Source organism: Macaca nemestrina, chromosome 2 (assembly GCF_043159975.1).
Source record: "Macaca nemestrina isolate mMacNem1 chromosome 2, mMacNem.hap1, whole genome shotgun sequence".
Taxonomy (NCBI): Eukaryota; Metazoa; Chordata; class Mammalia; order Primates; family Cercopithecidae; genus Macaca; species Macaca nemestrina.
In genome coordinates this window covers 36051258-36074230 of record NC_092126.1, presented here as the reverse complement: position 1 = coordinate 36074230, position 22973 = coordinate 36051258, and the positions used below count along the sequence as shown (strand labels likewise).

Here is a 22973-nt window from a genome sequence, read left to right as displayed (position 1 = left end):
TAGTCTCTTTTAATGTGTATGTTTCTCTTACCATCTTGCTTCTTTCCCTTGCAATTTTTATTTGTTAAAAAATTGGGCCTTTTGTCCTATAGTTTCCCAGAGTCTGGATTTTGCTGATTTAATAATTTATTTTCCTTATGACTATCTAGTTGTCTAAATATCACTTATTAAAAAGTCCACCCTTCCCTCTATTGGTTTCAAGTGCTGCCTTTATCAAAACTAAATTTCCAAACATAGTAGAGCTTACTACAGAATTAACCTGTTCATCTGACCCTTGTCTTTTCTGTAAATTAGTAGTTTTATCTTGAGGCTTAATCATATTCAGTTTTTTTGTTTATTTGCAAGACTACTTCATAGGTGGTGATGTGAACTCCACCAGGAGATACAGAATGGCTGCTGGTCGCATTTTGTGATGGTCATAGCCATTTAATTATTGTTATTGCCTAGAGTCATTGTTTTATTATAGATATAAATAAAATTAATAATAATTCTATTATTTTTCTTTATTAGCTGGAATACATCTATAAAAAGATAATTTCTCTCTTTAATTATTTATTTTTCTTACCGGATATACATATAGGTCTTACAAAAAAGGCAGGAAAATGCTTTATTTTCTCTCATTATTTACCAGTTTTAAAAATAATGAGTTGGTTCCTCAGTGGGCTCCAAAGATGATTAATTAGTGGGGTTTTTTTTGGTGTTATGCTGATATATTTGATGGGTTTCAATCTATTTCCGTTAATGTTCTTAATAATATTCTTTTAAAAATTGAGGGATCATGCTTTTATCCTATAACTGACTAATCATTTTAATATATGAAAACTGTAAATGACACTTTCTCTATTTCCCAAGAGGGGAGCTAACAGGTCTCTATGGATTCACTTGGGAGTCGCTCACAAGTCTTTAAACTTTTAAAACATCTCTAAACTTTTACATTCTTTACGATTAAGGCAAAAAGGCAGTTCAAGTTCAATCAGAATTTCATGTTCAATTGCTTCACATAGTCACAGTGTTAAAAACTCTGAATGTGTGACTTAGGTCTAGCGGTTGGAAAGGTATTTTCAGCCTGGCGAGATGTGCTTTGCTGCTGGGCTGCAGCTCATTTGTGCTGTCACCATGGGATTGACCACTGTAGCACTCAGAGGACAGCTTTGGTTCCACGGACTCCTGTCCACCCACAGACTCCTGTCCACCCATGGACTCCTGTCCACCCACAGATTCCTGTCCACCCACGGACTCCTGTCCACTCACAGACTCCTGTCCACCCACGGGCTGCACACATGCAGCAGGTTTCTGTAACATTGAACTGAACTTTAACATCAACGAAGGTGGGAAAGGCGTATTTGAGTGCTGCCCACTTGGAAACAGTACATGAGAGGGAGAATCCCTGTTTGCATTAGGGTCCCCAGGTGATTTGGTGCGCTGATACTCCTTGCTATGCTGATCACTCTCATGAGAGCTGGAACTACTGGAGCTTAATGAAGAGACAGCCTTGGGTTTTCCAAGGTTGTAAGAGCACGGCTTGGAGTGCTGTGATCCATGCTGGCATTTTTCTCTGGTCTTCTGCTCCCACTACTGCTATGTGAGTCACAGTCATGTCTCTGGCCACCACTGTTAGTGCCACTGCTGCCACCTGCACTGGTCTACTGGCTACTGTGTCCACTCTGTAAGCCTGAGGACTGTTTCTGAGACTGAGAAATGCTGGGTGCAGAGGTCCTACTGGGGTCCATTTTCATATGTTATAGATGGTACTGTAGGCTTGGAAATTGCAATAAGCCTTGATATAGATTTGTCTCCTATAAAATCCTTCATTTCACCATAGTTTCCAAGCCTACTCTGGATACAACTTGATAACTTATCTTCCTGGCTGGTAGCTTTGTATGGCTCAGCAAAGAGAAGAGAGCTAGGTGGGAAGGTGACTTCACCCTGTTGAATTTCCTGATCCCTCCTTTCTTGTTTTTTCACACACCGCACGCTCCTGTCATGGTTTGTGTTGCTTATCTTGACTTCTTTTTGTCCCCAGTGCAGCCTCGTTGGTGTCCATCCTTATGGCAGCTGGACCTCAGCTTTGCTGTTGCTTTAGATTCCACAGAATGAGGTGCAGAAGAGTCCTGAGCACAGGAGTTCTGTCCCCATGGAGTTGGGGTAGCCACCCTCCCAGCACGTGGATGTCTTCTTGTTCACCTTACTAGAAGCCCTGATAATATTCTTATTGATTCCAAACCATCTTTGGTTAGTGGGAGCTTATTTGAATTGACTCCTAAGTCTTCTGACATGACAGTAGTAGTTTTTCATAGCATCCTTGCTTTCTGGTATGACAAGGTGTTTCAGACTCATTTTGTATATTTCCTATCCTCAAACCTGGATTCAGCCATTTCTACAAGAAGCCCCCATTCTTTTAGCGAAAGATGGTTGTTAGAGACCCAAATCTGAAGCTAAAAATGTTCATTGTCACTAAGTTGGCCATTGCTTCTAGATCTTTTCAGTGGTCAGACTTGGAGATAGGCATATATTTATTTTTATGATCACATATATCATGACTTTATACTGATAATTCCAATTTAAATTCAAGACTAAAGAATTGTCACTAAATCTCATGCATCTTACAAGTGTATCTCCTTTCACTCATACTCAAGTCTCAGTTTTCAGTAACACAAATATAGTTACTCTCTTACTTACCCATGGTACACACACACACACACACACACACACACACACACCACTGTCAGAATAACAGTGTCAGTGCTACCACCACTAATATGATTACTGAAAACTTGTTGGTTTTTTTTTGTTATCTTTTGCATCTCCACTAGGAATGTACAGTTAAATTCCTGTGGTTTAAAGTCACTTGGAATAGTTCTTCTTTGTGTGACTATGCTATCAACTTGATACATAGTTGAATTCATTTGTTTCTTTTTATATTTGATTCTTAGAATTGGCTTTTTGAAATCTATTTTTTTTATACAATTCTGTAAAATATTTTCATGGTTCCAAAGTCATCTCCATATAACAAGATAAATTAAAAGAACTCTAGTGTCCTACCTTTCCCTGCTACTTTTTCCCTTCCACCCTCCTATAAGTAACATGTGAAAACACTTATGGTTTGTTTTATTCCATTGTTTTCAATGTAAACAGATATGTATGTATATATTCATATCCTTCCCTTTTCTTAGCTAGATGGTAGAATGAAATACACACTCTTTCCATCTTGCCTTTTAGCTCAATGACATATCCTGGAGATCATCACTCCATAGTAGTTATAGAGCTGTTCCTTGTTCCTTTGCAGATGCATCATCGTTTATTCAACTAGTCTCCTACTGGGAGGTATTTAGATTGTTTCCAGTACTTTGTATTACAGATAGGATTGCAGGGAACAGCTTTCTACATACTTCTTGTTCATATTCTTGGCAATGTGTCATTGGGAGTGAGTCCTAGAAACAGGACTGCTGGGTCAGATTATATGTATATAAATGCCTGTATAATTTGTCTAGATGTTGCCAAATTCTTCTCCACAGGGGTTATAACATTTTCTATTCCCATCAACACTGTATAAACTTGCCTGTTTCCCTAGAGCTTCACCAACAAAATAGTTTGACATACTTTAGAGTTTTGCTAATTGGATAGGTAAAAATGGTATCTCAGGTGGATTTTAAAAATTTCTCTTAGTATGAGTGCAGTTGAGACATTAGGAGCCATTTTCATCTTTTTTTTGTGTCAACTGTCTGTGCTTATCTCTAACATATTTAAAAATAAAAGAGTGCTATCGGCTTTTTTTTAACCTCAAATTTTAAATGCTGTGTATAGAATAGGGCTATTTTAACCTTTTGTGTCCTACATTGCAATTTTTTTTTCTTGTTTATCATTTATCTTTTAATTTTCCTCATGGCGATATTTCGAAATACAAAAATTTAAAATTTTTCTTAATCAAATTTATCAATATTTTCCTTTGTTGCTTTTGGATTTTGAATTGTAACAAGGAAAATTTTTCCCACATCCAGGTTATAAAGGAATTCACCTATATTTTCTACTTGTATGGTTTCATTTTTGACTTTATATCTAGGATACATTTAGAATTGACCCTAGGGTACAGCAAGAAATGGATCCAATTCTATTATTTTCCTTATGACTGTCTAGTTGTCTGAATATCACTTATTAAAAAGTCCAGCCTTCCCTCTATTGGTTTCAAATGCTGCCTTCATCAATACTCAATTTCCAAACACAGTAGAGCTTACTATAGGATTTTCTATTCTGTTCCATGGTTGTCTGATCTTTTTTGTGCCAACGCTAAACTATTTTAATTACAGAGACTTTATAATATGTTAATGTCTGGTGGGGCTGCTGGTCCCCTCCCCAACCTCCCCACCTCCACTCTTTCTTAGTTTTTCTCTCCCGGCCATTCTTGTCTTTCTGTTCTTACAAAGGGAATTTAAAAATCAACTCATCTAACTCTAGAAAAAAAAGATGGAATTTTAAAAATTAGGATTGCGTTAAACTGATACATTGACTTGGGAGAAGAGACATTTTTATGCTATTGAGTCTATTTGAGTGCATGGTGTTTCTTTCCATTTGTTCAAGACTATTTTGTGTGTTTCGGAAAGATTTGATTATTGTCTAACACAGATTTTGGATATTTCTGAAGTTTAGAGCTAATTCATCTTATGCTATCATGAATGAGATTTTCTCATCTCTTGTATCTTTTTTCTTTATACATAAATAGCATTGTTTGTTGTTGGTTCTGAGATGGCCCTTGCTTTGTTGCCCAGACTAGTCTTGAACTCCTGGGCTCAAGCAATCCTCCTGCCTCACCCTTTTGAATACCTGGGACTACAGGTTTGTACCATCATACCCAGCAGCATTTATTTATTTATTTTTCTTTTAGAGACAGGGTCTTGCTCTGTCACCCAGGCTGGAGTGCAGTGGTAGAATCATGGCTCACTGCAGCCTCAACCTCCCAGGCTCAAGTGATCCTCCTGCCTTGGCCTCACAATGTTCTTGGATTATAGGCATTCGCCCCCAAGCCCGGCCTCAGCATTGCTTTTTGATGTTGTTTTATAACGTGCTACTTCACTAAATCATCTTATTGTTTGTTGTATAGTTTTTACATGGTTCTTTCTGGGATTTCCAGAAAGATCAAAATTTTCCCTTTTTCTTTCCAATTCTTATACCAAGTACTTTCTCTTGTCTAATCACATTGACTGCTGCCTCTGACCAATGTTACAGAACAGTAGACAGCGGACATCTTTTTCTCATTCTTAATTTCTGTGGAAGGCCTAGTGTTTCCTTCTTAGAGATATTTTGTCATGTCAGAGGAAGTCTCTAATCATTCTCATTATTCAGATGAGAAACTGAGATGTAGAGATCAATGAAGACCTTGCTCAAGGTCATGCAGTTGGTAAGTGGCAAGTGGTAAGGCTAGGGGCTGTCTGGCTTCAAAATCCCCAGTCTGTGTATCACATCTAGTTTTCCCTAGTTTCCATGGAAAACTGACCCCACCCCCTGTCTTCCATTTCTCAACATGGAACTCACATTTTAAGAGATCTTAAGAGATTTAAGAGTGGCCGAGTGTGGTGTATGAGAGGGGCATGGAAAGAGGCCCTGAGTGCCAAGCCCTAGTCTCCCTCCGTTTTCTTCAGCAGTTCTCTTGCTTTCCAGACACATTCGACTTAGAAAATAGCCTCCCGGAAACCAGAAACCACCTTTCTTAGAAAGCAGCTTAGTGACTGGCCGGGCGCGGTGGCTCATGCCTGTAATCCCAATACTTTGGCAGGGCAAGGCGGGTGGATCAAGAGGTCAGGAGTTCGAGACCAGCCTGGCCAACATGGTGAAACCCTGTCTCTACTAAAAATACAAAAAAATTAGCTGGGTATGGTGGTGGGCACCTGTAATCCCAGTTACTTGGGAGGCTGAGGCAGGAGAATTGCTTGAACCCGGGAGGCGGAGGTTGCAGTGAGCCGAGATTGTGCCACAACCTGGGCAACAGAGTGAGACTCCATCTCAAAAAAACAAAACAAAACAAAACAACAAAGCAGCTTAGTGGCCACCTGTGTTATATGAACAAGACCCTTGAGAAGCAGGCTCATGCCTCCTTCTCCCCGTGTCCCATCAAAATACTTCTTCCGATCATCTACCTCACTCTTCCTAAGAGGAATGAATCTCTCTAATGGACTTTTCTCTGGTAGCTACATTTCTAACCATACTGTAGTGTCCCTTATAGCTTGGCTGACAGAGAAAATGCCCCACTAGCCCGCTCTGACCAAACAAATTGCATTTATTAAAAAACAGGCTGAGTGACTTTGTCTTGGGGAAATGTGTTCAGGCCTTTGCAGATTATGATTCTGCCCCCATTGCCTACTTTCAGGGATACCAGCTTGTGAATCATGAACGACAAACCCTGTTGCCTTTCTTTATACTCAGTGGAGAAGGATTAGTTCTTGTTTCTCTTTCTAAAAAGAAAGCCTTCTAGGACCACAAGTTCTGTGGGAGAGAAACCTGGCCCAGATCTGGATTGCCTGAGTTTCCAGCATGTTCTTCAAATAGGCAGATTCCCTGAGTGTGGGCTCTCTCTATGCAAGGGACAGAAAGAGGGGCTGTGAACAGCAGGAAAAAGAGTCAAATCAGGTCCATTTTAAACTCTAATCCTGTTGCCTTTCAACAATTTTGATTTCCCATTTCCTCCAGCTGACAGCCTTATCCTTTGGAGGTGTAAGCTGCAGTTTTCTCCCATGGAGACCTAGACTAATGTCCTGGCTCCTTAACTTAGAACCTCTGCGCTCCCCTTTCTTTCTTCCTCAGGCAGCTCCATTCTCCCCCTGGACTCAGCTGTTCCTTTTGTTTTGACACCCGGTCTCTGAGGGCTGCTCCTCTGTCCCCACTCTCCTTTCATCTGCAGCTCCGAGGCACAAGGCTGCCTCATCCCAAGCTTGTGTTTACCCTATCTGAGGATGAAAGGGCCTGATGTTGCCACCAGAGCCTACTGTCAGCATCCTTCACTTGGTAAGAAAAGTCAGGAGCACAGAGCAAGGCTGGAGAGGGAAATGGCCCAGGTCTTCCTCAGCCTCTGTAGTTGCCACCGGTTTTTCTGTCTGTTTTCACCACTTAGCAGAAGAGGCTTGGAGGTTCTAACCCAACCAAGGAGTGGGAAGAGAGAGGTTTGGAATTGAAATGGAACTTCATGTGCATGAACGCTAACCAGGACCAGCTGTATCATTTGTGGATCCCAGTGCAAAATGTGGGGCCCCCTGTTCAAAGAGCAGGAACAAAATGCGATTTAGGTTACTCAAATATAATGCTTTTTCCTTTCTTCTGTCATGTTTCAACTTGTTATGGTAATTTTTATCTGCTATTTAATTTTCCACTCCCTGGGGCATGGGGATGCTCATACAGATCTTTATAGGTATCCAGAGGCCTCGCGCCATGATTCTGGGCATGTGCGCACCCCACCAATGGCTGCGGCACCTTTCTTACTGGCCACTGGGCCGATGTGCCATGTCCTGCTGGTAGGGATGGGGTGATAACCCCCAAGGATATTACGACTTCAGTGCCACCTGAGGCTTGTCCTCTCCCTCCAGTTGCTGCCACCCAGGGGCATGGAGCAGGTGTCAGAAGGGCATCCCAGGGGCAGAAGGGTGGGCCAAAAACACGTTGTAGGGAGACAGAGGGAGGTAGGACCATTCAAGAGCCCCTGGTCCATGCTCCATTGTCCCACCAGACTTCACTTTCAAAACACAAATTCAAAGATAAAACTATTGGCTGGGCATGGTGCCTCATACCTATAATCCCAGCCCTTTGGAAGGCCCAGGCAGGAGGATCTCTTGAGGCCAGGAGCTTGAGGTTGCAGTGATCTCTGATGGCGTCGCTGCACTCCAGTGCAGGGCCCGATGAGACTTCACTGGTGGTGCACCCGTGGAGCCAACCCTGGCCGCAAACTTACATAGTGATAAGGATGGAGAAGATCCCCCTCCCCGGGACGGCCTTCCTGCTTCTGCCGTGGTGTGAGCCCTAGTTTTGTGTTGCTTTCCATGATGCGGCTCTCTGCACAGTGACAGCAATGGTTTACCTCCCCCGGGTTCTCTTCCTGGTTTTTCTGAAAACCTGTCTTTGTCTCCTCTTGGTGGGGATAAGACAGTCTGTGGGGAGATTCCAGGGGACAGGGGGCCCCCACTCCCCAGAATGGCCCCAGGAGCTTTCTGTGTCAGCTGGGGTGGTGGCGGTGGGGAGGAGAGCCCATCTCCTTTCCAACTCTTTCATCCGCCTCTGAAAAGCAGGGAAATGATGTTTCCCAAACATTTGTGGAAATTGTTGCTCTGAACCTTCCCCACTGCTTGCTCCAGCCTGATCCAAGAAAGTGCCACCGAAATGGACATACCCACCCTGCTCTTGAGTGACTGAGACCTCTCTTGGATTCTCTGTTTGGGGCCCAGGCTAAGGAAGTTGAATTTCTCTCTAGGTGCCAACTCGGGGCTCAGTTGCTGAGAGCTTGCTCTGAGGCCTCAGGCCCTGCATGAGGGCACCTGAGCATGGAAATGGGCTTCTGGACGAGGAGGAGTTCTACGGACAAGGTGGGGAAGAGGCGGCTGCAGGTGGAGAAACGGGAGGGATAAGGGGTGCTGTGAGGAGCACGGAACACCAGAGCCCAGAGTCTGGAAAGGTGGGCATGAAGCCCCAGCCAGAGAGGCCTAAGTGAGGGCAGAGGGAGAGAGCTCTGGATTTCTGGAGCCCAGGACCGCAGAGTGGCTGCCTCTGACCCCAGGTGAGACGAAGGCAGCACTTTGTGAAACGACTGGGCTGGGAGGTGGCATTTCCTCTAGGCCTGGAAAGGGGTGGGGGCCTAGTGGGGGCCTCCTGCAGTTCCGCGAGGCCAGATTGACTGAAAAAATAACTAGTGTTTCTCAATTATGGAGTTTTCTTTTGTTCTTCTTAATGGAATAGAGCTTAATATGGTTGAAAGGCTGGGCTGTGCAATATAGAAATAGTAACTCCAGGCCGGGCGTGGTGACTCACTCCTGTAATCCCAGCACTCTGGGAGGCAGAGGCGGGTGGATCACCTGAGGTCAGGAGTTCGAAACCAGCCTGGTCAACATGGTGCAACCCCATCTCCATTAAACGTTCACAAAAATTAGCTGGGCATGGTGGCATGCGCCTGTAATCCCAGCTACTTGGGAGGCTGAGGCAGGAGAATCGCTTGAACCTGGGAGGTGGAGGTTACAGTGAGTCAAGATCACACCACAGCACTCCAGCCTGGGTGACAGAACGAGACTCCATCTCAAAAAAAAAAAAAAAAAAAAAAAAAGAAAAAAAAAGAAATAATAACTCCATTTTATCAATTGGTCTAATTTCAAGGCCATGAATTTTTTAAAAAAGAAGAAAAAGAGAACTTTATTAATACCCAGGACCTCATTTACAATCACTGAAGAGGAAAGTGAGCCCATGTGGGACCCTGGCCCTCAGCTACAGAGGTCGCATGTCTTGGTGTGTGGCTGCGGCACTCACAGGATTTTAGAGCTTCCTAGTCTGTACTCTACCTGTAGGCAGGAGCCAGTCATCTTATTTGTCTGTGGATTTGCAGGAATATCTAAGCATTATTATACCCATTTTGTAGATAATGAAACTGAGGCCCAGAGAAGTCAGTACGTTGCAAGGGCTCTTGTAGCTATCTGGAGCCAGAGCAAGTCGGTATCTATTGAGTATAAACTAAGTTTTGTGGCCCTACTTTTTAACCTAGCCATTGGGACACCTGATTTCTCCTGACAAGTCTGTGTGGCATCTGAGTGCAAGCGATTGTCCAGCAGATGCTGACATATTGGAGTATCTAGGGATGTTCTGGTGGTTGTTATGGCACAATATTTGGACAGTTGTGAAGAATCCTGGAGGAATGGCTGCCTCTTAGATTTGACAGGCATTAAGGCCCTGGACTATTCTAAGATGGCTCTCCCTCGCAGCCCGGATGGATGCAAGCAGAACAGCAGCACCAGGGGGAGAGCCTGAGAGGATGGTGCTGCTCATCATGCACTCTGTGCTGTCAGTGGGCACTGAGAGCAGTGCAGGAGAAGCATCCTGGGACGAAATGGGAGGCAGGAAGGGCAAATGGGGAGTCCCTGTGTGCACCTGCTTAGCATCCCCCGGCTACACACAAATAAAATTTTGTGACTTCCTCTTGGGAGGCTGCATACTGGACTCCAGGGGGCCAAGGGTCTGAGTTGGCAGTCCCTGGTGGGTTAGAGACTGATTTTGCTCAGAGTGATCCCAAGACCAGCGTCTGGAGAGAAAGAGGAGGAGAGAAGCCAACCATCCACAGAGAGACCAGCTGAGAGGTGCAATGCTGGCTGGAGTCCCAGCATTAGAACTACAGGCTGCAGGCCAGACATGATGGATGAGCTCCAGACTCTGCAGAAATCACCCTGGAGAGTGGGAAACGCAGGGCTGACCAAGCAAGGGAGAAAGATGAAACCTCTGCATCCTTCCCTGTCCAATAAGACGGCCATTAGCTACCCATGGCTGTTTACATTTAAATTAATGAAAATTAGATAAAACAAAAACGCAATTCCTCAGTCTCATTAACCACATTTCAAGTGCTTGATAGCTATATCTGGCTAGTGGCTGCCAGATTGGACAGTGTAGATATAAGATATTAATATTTCCATCATGCAGAAAGTTCTACTTGAATGTAAATTATCTCATTCATATATTTTGTATTGATTATATGTTGAAATAACATTCTGGACATATAGAGTTAAGTAAGCTATACTATTAACTTCACCTGCTTCTTTTTACTTGTTTTACTGTGGGTAATAGAAACTTGTTGATTACCAATGTACCTCACATTTCTATTGAACAGGGTGATTATAGGTGGATACAGGAACACACCTCCATTTATTCATTGTTCTTAATACCACATCCATCCAATGGTATTTGACTGGATAATAACTGTAAAAATCCCTTCTCAACAGTAAAGGTGACTGAGGCAGCTCAGGGTAATGGGGCACATGCAACTTTGAAGGCACAAAAATTCAGATTCAAATCTCATCTTCATCCCTCTACTAGCTTTGAAGTCTTGGGAAAATTACATGCCTCAGTTTCTCATCTCAAAAGTGCAATCAATGAATGATCCGCTGCATAGCATGTCTTCGAATTGTAAAGAAGACAGTGGATAGTGCACGTATGGGGGCTAGCGTGGGCTCCTGGTAAACCTTGGTAAAAAGGAGCATTGTTGTTATCATGAACATTTTAAGTGTGAAAGTGTAGGGCATTATGGTCAGTTTCTCTGGCCTCAGCCTACTCACAACCTTACTCCTGCCCTCAGCAGCCCCTCCCAGCCCTCTGCAAAGCCCTTGGCACAGCCTGGACACTTACCTGCTGGCAGCTGCTGGCCCAGGAAGCCCGTAGGGCACCCCAATTTCCCGAGCGCGTGGCCTTGCTCTCCAGGTGCATCCGCAGTTGTGTTTCCAGCTCCTGACTGACTTGTTCAAGGGCATGCACTTTGGCCATATATTCCACCAGGCAGCCCCCTAGGTCCTCAACAGCACCATGGTCCCTCTCCAAACCTGGAGCCGGCACTGTGGCCAGGCCTGAGCTCCGCAGGCCCTGAAGGAAGACACTGCTGATGCCGAGGGCCCGGCGGGTCACACGGGCACCCAGGCCACCTATGCACCCACTGGGTGCTGTTCCTACATAGACCCCAGGTGCTCGGACAAGGCCACTCATGGCATTGGTCCTGGAGGCTGGGGGGCTATCCAGGGAGGATGATGACCGTGGCCCCCTGAAGGATGCCCTGCGCCTCTGGAGGGGCATGCTGGAGCTGGCACTGGGGGGCAAGTCCACTACTACTCGCCTCTCGCTCATCACCCCTTCTGCCTCTGTGGCGCCCAGTGGGTTTACAGAGTCCAGTGGCTTTTGGTTTACAGCCCCAGCATCCCTGTGGCCTGGTCACGGGCCTCTCTGGAATCTCCCCTATCCCCGGGGCTGCTTTGTCTGCTGTCTTCCATGAGTTTCCATCATTCACTGAGCTGAAAGAGAAGAGGGCACTGCCCAGGGCTGTGTGCAGAGAGGCACTCATGCATTCTTTGATGCAGGGTCATGTGCCCAACCTCCCAGATTATTCTGCTGGTGGTGGGGGAGGCTGGATCAGTGCAGGCTGTGGGGGTAGACCATTTGGGTTTGTACATTTTACTACCTAAGAGTGGGCAAGGCAGGCATCAGGCAACCCCATTTTACAGACGAGTAAACTGAGGCTCAAGGACCTCAGATCACAAGTGTGGTGATCACTTGCCCCAGACCTCAAATTACAAGCTAGGACTCAATCTAGCTATTTTGGGGCTTTCTACATCCCTATGTGTACTGGCACATGTGAATGTGAACACATGTCCACACAGGCAATGGAAGATGAAAAGTGTCAGGAGGCAGCTCCAGGGACCCAAGAGAAAAGACTTGCCTACGGTTTCCTCTCTCAGTCCTGACAGCAGCTTCAGGTCCTTGCCTCGCCTCTCTCCTTTCCTTCTCATCTCTGTCCTCTAATGCTCTGCTGTTCATCAGCTGCTTGCTGTTGGCCAGGATGCTTCCTCCCTCTGGACCTCACTGTTTGAACATTGGCATGAGCCTCCAACTCTCTGATGCACCAGATAAGGACGTTGGGCAGATTCAGGTCCCACACATTATGTTCCAGCCATTCCCTACACCTCTGCTTCTCCATCTGTTGGAAAACTGAGAAAAACAACAAAGACGGTGCTTTCTGGTAAGCTCTCCAAGGGTGCCCCAAGTTAGGATATGATGACACCCCTGGGTTTTAATTACTGACCTTGGCATCCACTAAACCATCAAGGGTCACACCTCAATCCATTCTCTAGGGTCAGAAAGGTTCCTCCAGTTCCAGGATGACAACATGGACCTAAAAACCGCTGTACATAAGTTTTACCCTGGAGAAACCAGGTCACCAAACCCCAGAGCTGGATATTTTTCCAAATGCTGTAATGTAGGAATGTACCTCAGGTGAGAGAAGGAGAAGGGAGCCAACCTCTAGTGAATGCCTGATCCAGCCTGGTGTGTGGATGAATCGTATAGTTTATTTCATGGAATTCTCAACTCAGCCTCAGGAGGAAGGAGGTCCAGGGTTGACAGGTACTGCCATATGGGCTGTGAACCTCACAGTTCCAAAAGTACCATATCATATGTTCTACAGTTGGCCACTATCCTCTTACGTGAGGAGGACCCTGAGAACTGCAATGACTTGCCCAAGGTCCCGTGTCCAGAAAGTAGCAGAGCTGGGAGCAGACACCCTCTTCCAACCTCTGGGCCAGTGACTTACTTAGGAGCCTCCTTGTTGCCCACCACCCAGAGAGCAGGGTACCTACCCGAGGTCACACAGGTAAAGGTAAAAAACCTGGTCGCCTACTAGAAGACTCTGTGTGCACTTCCTTCCTGCTGACCAGGACACTCCAACCCTTCCTTTCTTTATTGTCTTCCACTTTGTCTGTCTGAGATGGCCGGGAAGGTATTTTATAAATATCAGTGTTGGCTATTTGAGGAACAGATGAAGAACCAATCAGATTAAGTAAAGGACAGTAGTGTCCTTGTTTATTCAGACATAGCATTAATGCTGTGAACACCACCCGATGCACCCAGAAGGGGCAAGCGAGCCTGTGTTACAGTAACAGCCTCCTATACAGGTGACACTGACTTGGTTCTGAGGATCTGCATTATTGTGAATTCCAAGATGTATTGTCCAAGGCTGAATGAAAAGTTCAAGCTACTGATTAAGTTGTGCACAAATGTGTCATGTTTAGGTATTGTTATTCTCTACAGAATGGTGACACTCAATGGCCAGGTTAGCTTCAGACTTCTCTGGACTAAAGATATTTATATATAAATCCACTCAGCCCTGGAGGCGGGGAGAGTGAGGGGGGGATGTACTTTGACACCCTGCCTCCAAAGACCTGATGAAAGATGAGTCTACTTTGGAGAAACTGCAAACATGTTCAAAAAGATTTTATCAAATGATAAATTGCTAATCCTATTAGCTCGTCACATACATAAAACTCACCTTACTGTTAAATCAGATTGAAAAATACGGATGGATATAAAGTGGTGTTGGTACTGCTCAAGGAAGGCTTAGAGCTTATCTTGAAAAGAATGCAAAATGTATTAGCAACGGAATCCTCTGGCTAATAAAATAAGTTTATTTATATATACATGGTAGCTGAAATCTGTGGATAAGGAAAAATAAATCATACATCCACATATGTATATATAACATATGTATCTTTGATTACATATATTATATATAAATTTTACTTTACAGATTTTTCTCTGTATGCTCACACACATTGGTATATTAAATGTAACAGTTGACAGAAATATTATGGTAAGGTTAAAAAGGTAAGACAACAACACGCTAGAAAATTAACTTAGAGAAACATTTAGTTGCTTCTTTGTGGGCTGAAGAGTCTTTGAAGAGAGACAACAACCGAACTCATGTGAAGTAGGTTCATACAACATTGAGAACACACTTTCGAAGGCCATCTTTTTTTCTTTTTTCTTTTTTTAAGGAAAACGTAGAAAGAAAAAAGTCATGATAGACCACAGCAACAACACAAACATATGACCCAACATTCAAGTTCAATTCCCAATCCGACTATAAGAGCATCTATATTCAAAATATACTATCAAACTATTTTTCTTTTAGAGAAAGGAAGTGTCAAAGCAGTAATCATCTCTCTCAGCCACAATCAGGAAAAAAGAGAGAAGCAGCCACCTCTGGAAGCCCCTTGGGCATCTCTGAGGGTCTGACCCTGTTGGCCGTGCTGGACACAGCACGGGGAGGCAGCCAGCCAGCTGGGAACAAGGGGAGCAGTGGAAGCCGAGAGCTGGATGGCAAGTCCCCCGGCTGGTGCTGCGAGCAGGTTTGCAGTGCCAAGTAGGAGTATAATAATGTCTTCTCCCAAACAATTTGCTTGGATATTTTTTTTTTAAAGATTGCAGGAGGAAGGTTTCAAAAATTATCGCTCGACTACCTCAAAGCTTCTTAGATAAACGTATTCCTCAGGGGCACAATACCATGGCGTTTTGAGAAAACAAAGCTGAACCCCAATAAACATTTGATCCTTGAAGAAGGGCAAGCATTTTAAAGCTCCAGGGCCGGGATCAATCCTCTCCAAGAGAAAGGCACGGGTGTTTAATGCAGATGTGGGTGTTGGAGGGGATACAGGAATGGCCATAAAGGGAGCATTTTCCCACCAGGGAAAGGCAGTCCTGTTGTTAGCAGCGGAAGTAATGTTAGGGGGACACGGCCTTGGGATACCTTGATGTCCTCCATGGATTCCTGAGGGCTCCAAGCTCCTGCCTGCCGTCCACAACTTGGATGGAATTAAACATGACATCCAATGGTGCCGTCATAAGGCTCCAGGGCACTCATCCTCAGAGGTGATGAGATGTTCCCTTTTCCTGCTCTGTGCATGAGTCTGCCGTCTTCCCCGCAGGTGGCCCAGTTCCCTTTACAGGTGTGCATATGAGAAGGGAGGAAATGGGGTCATACCACATCAAGAAGAACCAGAGCTTTAAGAATCACTCAAAGAATCATGCGCTTGACCACTGTAACATTCAGCTTCTACAGGAGGTCAGTCTCTCACCTCACTTGACCAGGGTTCCTGGGATCCCCAAGTGCTCAAGAATGGTTATTAAGAGAAGCAATCGATGCAACTGCTTTGCTTAGAAATACCTTTATTTTATAAAGCCACAGATCATTCTGTAAAGTTTTTTTTTTTTAAACCACACTTGTAAAAAAGATGTTGACAATTCATAGGAAAAAAAGCTCAAAATGTTTCTCATTAAGTCAGGGTTACACAAAGGTTATATTTATAATATATATATTTGTATATTTATAATTTAGAGACGAAAAATAGGAATGGCAAAGCGATGCCTGCTGTAGTTAGATCTCAGATACTTGATCGTTTCCCACAAACAGTGTTTCTTGACAGAAGGGGTTAACAAGAACCATCCCAGTGTCTCTATAGTCGCCATTGGCTGGGGAGCGGGGCTCTGAGAGCTGGTCCTGGGAAGAGAGAGGGAGGAGATGGAGTGAGCTGGAGAAGGCTTAAGAGGTGGCCGTTCTTAAAGAAATGTACACATGGGAACATTTATTTCAGCATTGATGGCTTGGTGCACATTTTCATCATCCCTACTGCTAATGCTGAGGTGCAGAGCCCTCTGTGCCATTCTTTTAATTTGCGTGTGTGTGTGTGTGCACGCGTGTGTGTGTGTATGTATATGTGTATATTTTAATTTTTGTGCTGCTCCTTCAGATTTTTATAGCAGCTTTCAAAAAATGTTTCCTGCTTCTGGAATCACCCCAATCCCAGGCTGCCAGAGATGGTACTGCTTTCCTTGTCAAAGTCTGAGGGGGCTTGCCATGCATGACACACATACAGTGCATGGTTCACTGCATGGCAAAACTTGGTCCACTTGGACCCCAGACTACTTCCTGCCTCTTTCTCACAGACTTCTGGGAAACTCCTCCATTTTTCCTTCCTGAGTGCACCTAGATTCACTCACCTTTTTCCTGCTACCCACCTGTCAGGATCTAACAGACCTCTCGAGAGGCTTCAAGGGCCAGTTCCTTCCCCCTCTGAGTCCTTCCAGAGCCTGGTCAGAATTATTGCCCCATTTCTTATAGCACTAGCGATGCTGAGCTGAATGGATCTGCACTTCTGTGTGACTGCATAATAAGTGATGGATGAAAATTTCAGTCTGTATGTTGAGTTGCAGGAGCAGAAAAGCCTAGAAATAGGCAATCCACTGCCCAGAAGGTAATCTGTATGGCTTTGGCAGGGTTTTGGTTTCACTTACCAAGGAGAGCTAACATTTATGGGCTACTGAATGGCTGTACTTGGATTTGGGCCCTGGTACTAATTGAGAGAGAGAAAAAAGAAAGTCATAGCTTGTTCCAATTTAAAACAGCTAATGTCTCAGAACCTTCAAGCCATTTCCGGGCAAACACTCAACTATAGGCCTAGGTATACTGGCTCATACCAGATTTGCTTAGAAATATCTTCATTTTAAGTAGCCATAATTAAATCTCTGAAGTTTATTTTTAAACAAAACATATGTAACAGATACTTTCTGAGGAGTACTTACTGCTCTATGAATCATAAGGTAAGAAAGGAAGAAATGCCATTGTTGATAAAATGTCTTTTCAGAAGACAATAATTTCCTTCAGTGTCTGGAATTAGTTCAACACCTATCTAAGGGTGGATAGGCGGCCAGCTATTTAAGGAAAATAGTGGAGCACCTCAAAGACGAGACAAAAATCCTTTTCCTCCACCATGCTTTTGGGTTCAACTGTGGAGACTGAGCTTTGGCTTGTCATTTTATAGCTTTCACAAAGCAAGTATTCACCAAAGGCAAAACCATGTGGGTATGCTTTGCTGCATAAAAAAGAGAGAGTTATTCAGGAAACAACCAAAGGAGAAGAAAAAAGAGAGAAGGAGAGAAGGAGGGAGAAAAGAAGGAAGAAGAGAAAACAGGGAGAAGGAGAAGGAAGAGGAGGGAAAATAAAAAAGAATGGAAGTTTCCAAGCACCTTTTGGGCATCACAATTTTGTCTGTACAGCCCTGGATCTGAGTTTTGCTGCTTGCATCAACAGAGAAGTGGGGGCAGGACAACTGAGGAACTTGCTTAGGCAAAGCATGTGGCAGTCTCCAAAGGTAGCAGCTAAAGGGCAGGTGGTGAGTACATGTCCCGAGGACACGGAACATGGTGGAATATGAACTGGGACCTTACGATTGCTCTAGAGGTGGTTGGCAGTGTGTGTGTACTTGGCTGGCTTCATCCTGGCCCTAGGCTGCCTGCATTTGCCCTCAAATAGTGTGAGCCCAGAGAACCGGGACAAGTTGTAATATTACTCTAAATAAAGTAGAATAAGAGGAACTGCTTGCTGGGAGGGAAACAGCAAAATCCAATCCACTCTGAAGCCAAGCTGAGCTTTGTGCTGCAGGTCCTGTGGCGCCCTCCTGGTCTGGAGACCATGACTGGCTGGGCAGCCCTTTCTGCCAGAGCCTCTGGCTTGTGTTGGACGGCGGCCCTCGTGCTCTGTGCCAAATGACTAACTGGGATGTTCGAAAAGCAAGGGCCTTTTCTATAGTGCGTTCACGAGTATTGTCCTTTGGCTTTGGTTTTCATTTACCAATTTGCAAAAAGAATATGAGAAATTTAAAGTTCAGGGCTTCACAGCCCATACCTAAAGTAGGTCCAGCCCCTTTGTCAAGTTACACATTTTTTTCCACTTCCTGTAACAGATCTCAGGAACACCTTTTCCATGCAAAATGTACACAGGCCACACTAAAGGCCAATGCTGCAATGAAGCTGGCCCCTTGTTTGTCCTCTGGCTAAAAATTTCTCTTGGGCATTTACTGTGTGTTAGGCTCTGACTGGGTGATGGGTAAATTGTGGTGAACAACATTTATAGTTCATTAGCTTGATAAACATTTACTAAGAACCTACTGTGTGCCAGGCAGTGCTCTAGATGCTGGGAATAGAGCAGTGAGCACAACAAACAATGCTCCTGCCTCAGGCAGCAGGACAGCAAGACCACAAACCAATCAACAGGGAGAGAATGATGCAATGTCAACTCTGAAGGCAAATAAAGTAAGGAAGAGGGAACAGAATGAGGCTGGGGATTTAATTAATATAGAGTGGTCAGGGAGGGAGGGCCTCCCAGAGGAGGTGGCATTTGAATAGAGACCTGAAGGAATTCAGGGTTCAAGGTATCCAGGAGAAAAGCATTTCAGATAGGGTGCAACAGCAAAGCTCTAAGGTGGGGGCAAGCTTCCTCTGCAGGAGGAAGAGCAAAGAGGCCACTGAAGCTGGTGTGTGATCAATGGGAAGTGTGGTAGGGCTTCAGGTGGTGGGCAGGGGCCAACTTGTGAAGGGCATGGGAACAGGAGTCTGGATTTTATTCAAAATGTGGAGAAGAGCCACTTGAAAGTGGACGCTGTGGCGGACACGGGATCCTGCCTTGAAAAGATCATCTGGCTCTTGTGTGGAGGGCAGACTGCAGAAGGCAAGATGGTAGTGGGGATCCTAATTTAGAGGCCACTGCAGCACTCATGATGTGAGGGAGGAGAATGGCTTGGACCAGGGGCAGAGGTGCAGGCAATGAGAAGTCCTGGTGCTTAGGGAGAACCAATGGAATTTTCTGACAGATTAGAAGTGCGGTGTGCAGGAAGGAAAGGCAGCTGGCAGTACCATTTACGTAATGAGGAGCTGCAGGTGAGGTTTGGGTTTTGGGGTTGGGAGGGGGAAATCAAGGGTTCAATCTTGGGTATGTTGAGTTTGAGGTGCCTATTAGACATGTGCAGCAGGTAAATGGGTATGTGAGTCTGGGGCCGGGGGAGACATCAAGGTTACAGGTAGAAATTTGGACTCTATAGTGCAGAGATGGTATTTAAGTCATAGGACTAAGTAGAAACAGAAGAGAAGTGACTGGGTGCAGTGGCTCACACCTGTAATCCCAGCATGTTGGAAGGCTGAGGCAGCAGATCACTTGAGGTGAGGAGTTTGAGACCAGCCTGACCAACATGGTGAAACCCTGTCTCTACTAAAAATACAAAAATTAGCCGGGTGTGGTTGCATGTGCTTGTAGTCCCAGCTACTTGGGAGGCTGAGGCAGGAGAATCACTTGAACCTGGGAGGCGGAGGTTGCAGTGAGCTGAGATCACACCACTGCACTCCAGCCTGGGCAACAGAGTTGAGACTTCATCTCAAAAACAAAAGCAAAACAAAAAAACAAAAAACAAACAAACAAAAACAAAGAGAAGAGAAGTGGTGGCAGGACTGAGATGGGGTCCTATACAAGACTTTGAACTTTAACTTGAGAGAAATGGGAAGGTTTTAAGCATGTGAGCGATGTGACCACAGTTATGTTTACAAAAGCTCACCCTGGCTGCTCTGGGGAATGGACCCACACGGGAAGGAGGCGTGGGGTTGTACCTCCACAAGAACTCTTCTCAGCTCTCATTACCTTACTCAGATGTCTGTTATCTTTCTCCTGGCCATCTCAATTGCATCCTAGTTGAGCTACCTATTTTTAGCCTGTCTTTTTGTGTCATTCCATCCATTTACTCATCCACCAAGCCATTTTTTTCTTTCCTTATCCATTCACTGATCACATATAGGGTGTTTTCACCAGGCCATCGGCATAATCCTTCTAAAACTGGGTCACCCAAAGATCAAAACTTTCAGTGACTCTCTGTTGCCCCAAACTAAAGTCCCAATACCATAATACCCCATCAAGGCTGTGTCTAATTGGTCCTTTATCCTTCTTTCCTGTTATACTCTGGCCTCTACTCCACCCTCTGTGTGAGGATGGAAAGAGCATGGATTCTGCAGTTCAAGTCCTGGGTTCAAAACTCGGCTCTCTCACTGACCAGCCAGGTGTCTTGGGCAAATACCCTGACACAGTGTATTCTTCTCTCCCTTCAGATCCAGCACGTATCCCCACCTTTCCTCAGGCTACCTCCCCTGCTGGAATGCCTGTTGAAATCCATTGATCCTTCCTAGCATCTCCACTGGGAAGGCTTTCCTCCTTGGGCTCCCACAGCTCTTTGTCTATAACTCGTCTTGTTTCCCCTAATTGGCTTTGTTTTTGGGTGATGCTGGGGTTTGTCCCCCAGTCACATCTCAGAACCTGAGCCCCTTTGGGAGCAAGCTCTCATCTTCATAGTCCCCTGGGGGTGCTTGGCACAAAACAGGTCCTCACTGAGTATTTGTTCACTTGTTCCCAGAAACCAAAAGTCCCAGGAACAGTGCTTCCAAAATTTAATGTGCAGAAAGCACCTGGGGATTCTTGCTAAAACACTGATCCTGGCTCAGTAGGGCCGGGGTAGGGCCCACAACCTCTTGGGTGTTACTGATACTGCTGGTCCATGGGCCATACATTAAGGAGCAAGGCACTCAGAAATAAGCAGATGCCACGGCTCTCTTTGGGCCTGGTTTCCCTGCAGTGGGGCCAGCACTTTCAAGCTCATTACCTCAGAGGTTTCAAGGGACTGGATCTCCCTGGGCAGCTCCACTGCATGCCTGTTGAAGTAGTCCATGGTGATGGCGTTGTTCCAGTAGCTCAGGTTGTTCTCTGGGTTGGCGGTCTTCTTCTTCCTCTTCATGCAGCACACCGTCAGCAGGACAGCTGTGGAGAGAGTGCAAGTCAGAGAGGAGAGGGAGGCAGCAAGGATGGTGCCTGGGTGGCACCACCAAACTGATGAGGAGAGTTCCCAGCTGGAGGAAGTGTATGGTGGGAAAAGGGGCAGGGCACGGCGAACTGTACAAAGTGAGCCTTAATTCCTCAGAAGACCCTGACAGCAGAAGTTCACGGAGCAAATTCACGGGGCAGAAGTCTTGAATGCTGATAAAATAGCTTTTCTGGCACTATCATCATCATCATCATCAAAAAAAAACCTGTGCTAATAGTTATACAGGACTTATGGTTCCAAGCACATTAGAAATATTTATTAATTTAATCTTCCATTTAGCCCCATAAAGTCAGTACTATTAGGGTCCCCATTTTACAGATAGGAAAACTGAAGCTCAGAGAGATAAAGTGATAGGCCCAGGAGCAAACCCAGACATCTGGACTCCAAAGTCTATGTTTTTTTTTTTTTTTTTTTAAGATGGAGTCTAGCTCTGTTGCCCAGGCTGGAGTGCAGTGGTACAATCTTCGGCTCACTGCAACCTCTGTCTCCTGGGATCAAGTGATTCTCCTGCCTCAGCCTCCCAAGAAGCTGGGATTATAGGTGCCTGCCACCATGTCTGGCTAATTTTTGTATTTTCAGTAGAGACAGGGTTTTGCCATGTTGGTCAGCCTGGTCTTGATCTCCTGACCTCAGGTAATCCGCCTGCCTCAGCCTTCCAAAGTGCTGGGATTACAGGGGTGAGCCACCGCACCTGGCCAGTCTATGCTCTTAACCAGCTGATTCCTGCCTTAGACTGACGCAAAAGCCCACCTGCACAGATGGCCTGAGGTGGGCTCCACGCAGCTTGACTGAGCACAGTGTGACATGTGATCCTGTCTGTTCATCCCTGAGACTCCCAGGGCCCAGGAGGAAGAATTATGTCTGGATTTTGTTGATTAACCAGGTGTGAATTGAGTGGTTTGTGAGCAGGGAAGGCTTCTGAGGTCGGAGAGGTGGGATGGCCTGTCCAGATTCATTTACAGGTGTTTCCCCCAGTAATTCTCTTATATGCCTAAACCGATCTTGGTGCCTGCATCTTGAAGGAACTAACATAGTAGACAGGAGTCCCATTTTGCAGACAGGAAGACACTGGATCATGATTAAGTCATTTGTGTAAGTCCTACAGCCAACCAATGTTAAGAGCTGGGGTTGTGTGCAGGTATGTTGGATTCCATAAGCCAAGTCTTACAAGCACACCAGGCTTCCTCTCTAATGATCCATGCAGGCTTAAATGTGAGGACAGGGAGTGATGATACATTTCAGTTTGGCCCCTTTGTTTTGTAGATGAGAAACCCGAGACCAGTGAGGGAAAGGATTTGCCCACGGGTGCCAGTGGGAGGGGTGCACCTGGGCTGTGCACAGCCATTTCCCTCCTTTGGATGCTGAGGGAGAAGGTCACAGGGAGGCCTCAGGGTATGGAGGGAGGCCAGGTTGGGGGGCTTAGTGTCTGACCCACCAGCCTGGCAGGCGGGAATGTGCCTGTAGAAGCCCATGGCCCTCTTGTGGAGAAGCCATGAAGTGAGGACTGAGTGCTGGCTGGAGGTGCTGGCTGGGACGCACAGGGAAGAGCTGTCAGAGTGTGGGCCTAACACTGGAACAGCTGGAGGACATCCCCTGGTCATCCCTGCTTTGCCTTGAGGCTCTGCCATCCCTGTTTGATCCGTAAGCTCCAAGGAGACACGTTTCCCAGCCATAATGCCTTCTGATCCCAATCTCTTCTACTCTTTTCATTGGCAAGAGTCATTCTCACCTGGGTTTTCT

At 45.4% G+C, this 22973-nt stretch overlaps 2 protein-coding genes and 1 pseudogene across 15 annotated transcripts in view; all 3 read right to left on the bottom strand.

The window, feature by feature from the left end:
* LOC105469874 (beaded filament structural protein 2) overlaps positions 1–12067 on the bottom strand; it is a 67055-nt gene extending 54988 nt beyond the window's left edge. The window contains exon 1 of the mRNA XM_011721428.3: positions 11350–12067. Coding sequence (XP_011719730.1) covers positions 11350–11838 — 489 coding nt within the window. The 5' untranslated portion in view covers positions 11839–12067. The remainder of the gene's footprint in view (positions 1–11349) is intronic.
* On the bottom strand, positions 997–8286 carry LOC139360782 (AF4/FMR2 family member 4 pseudogene; annotated as a pseudogene).
* A 2078-nt stretch (positions 12068–14145) lies between the features above and the next one.
* LOC105469876 (transmembrane protein 108) overlaps positions 14146–22973 on the bottom strand; it is a 343076-nt gene continuing 334248 nt past the window's right edge. For all 14 annotated transcript variants that reach the window (XM_071090926.1, XM_071090927.1, XM_071090925.1 and 11 more), the window contains 2 exons: positions 21015–21169; positions 14146–16039 (listed from right to left, as the gene is read on the bottom strand). In XM_071090926.1, coding sequence (XP_070947027.1) covers positions 15917–16039; positions 21015–21169 — 278 coding nt within the window. In that variant the 3' untranslated portion in view covers positions 14146–15916. The remainder of the gene's footprint in view (positions 16040–21014; positions 21170–22973) is intronic.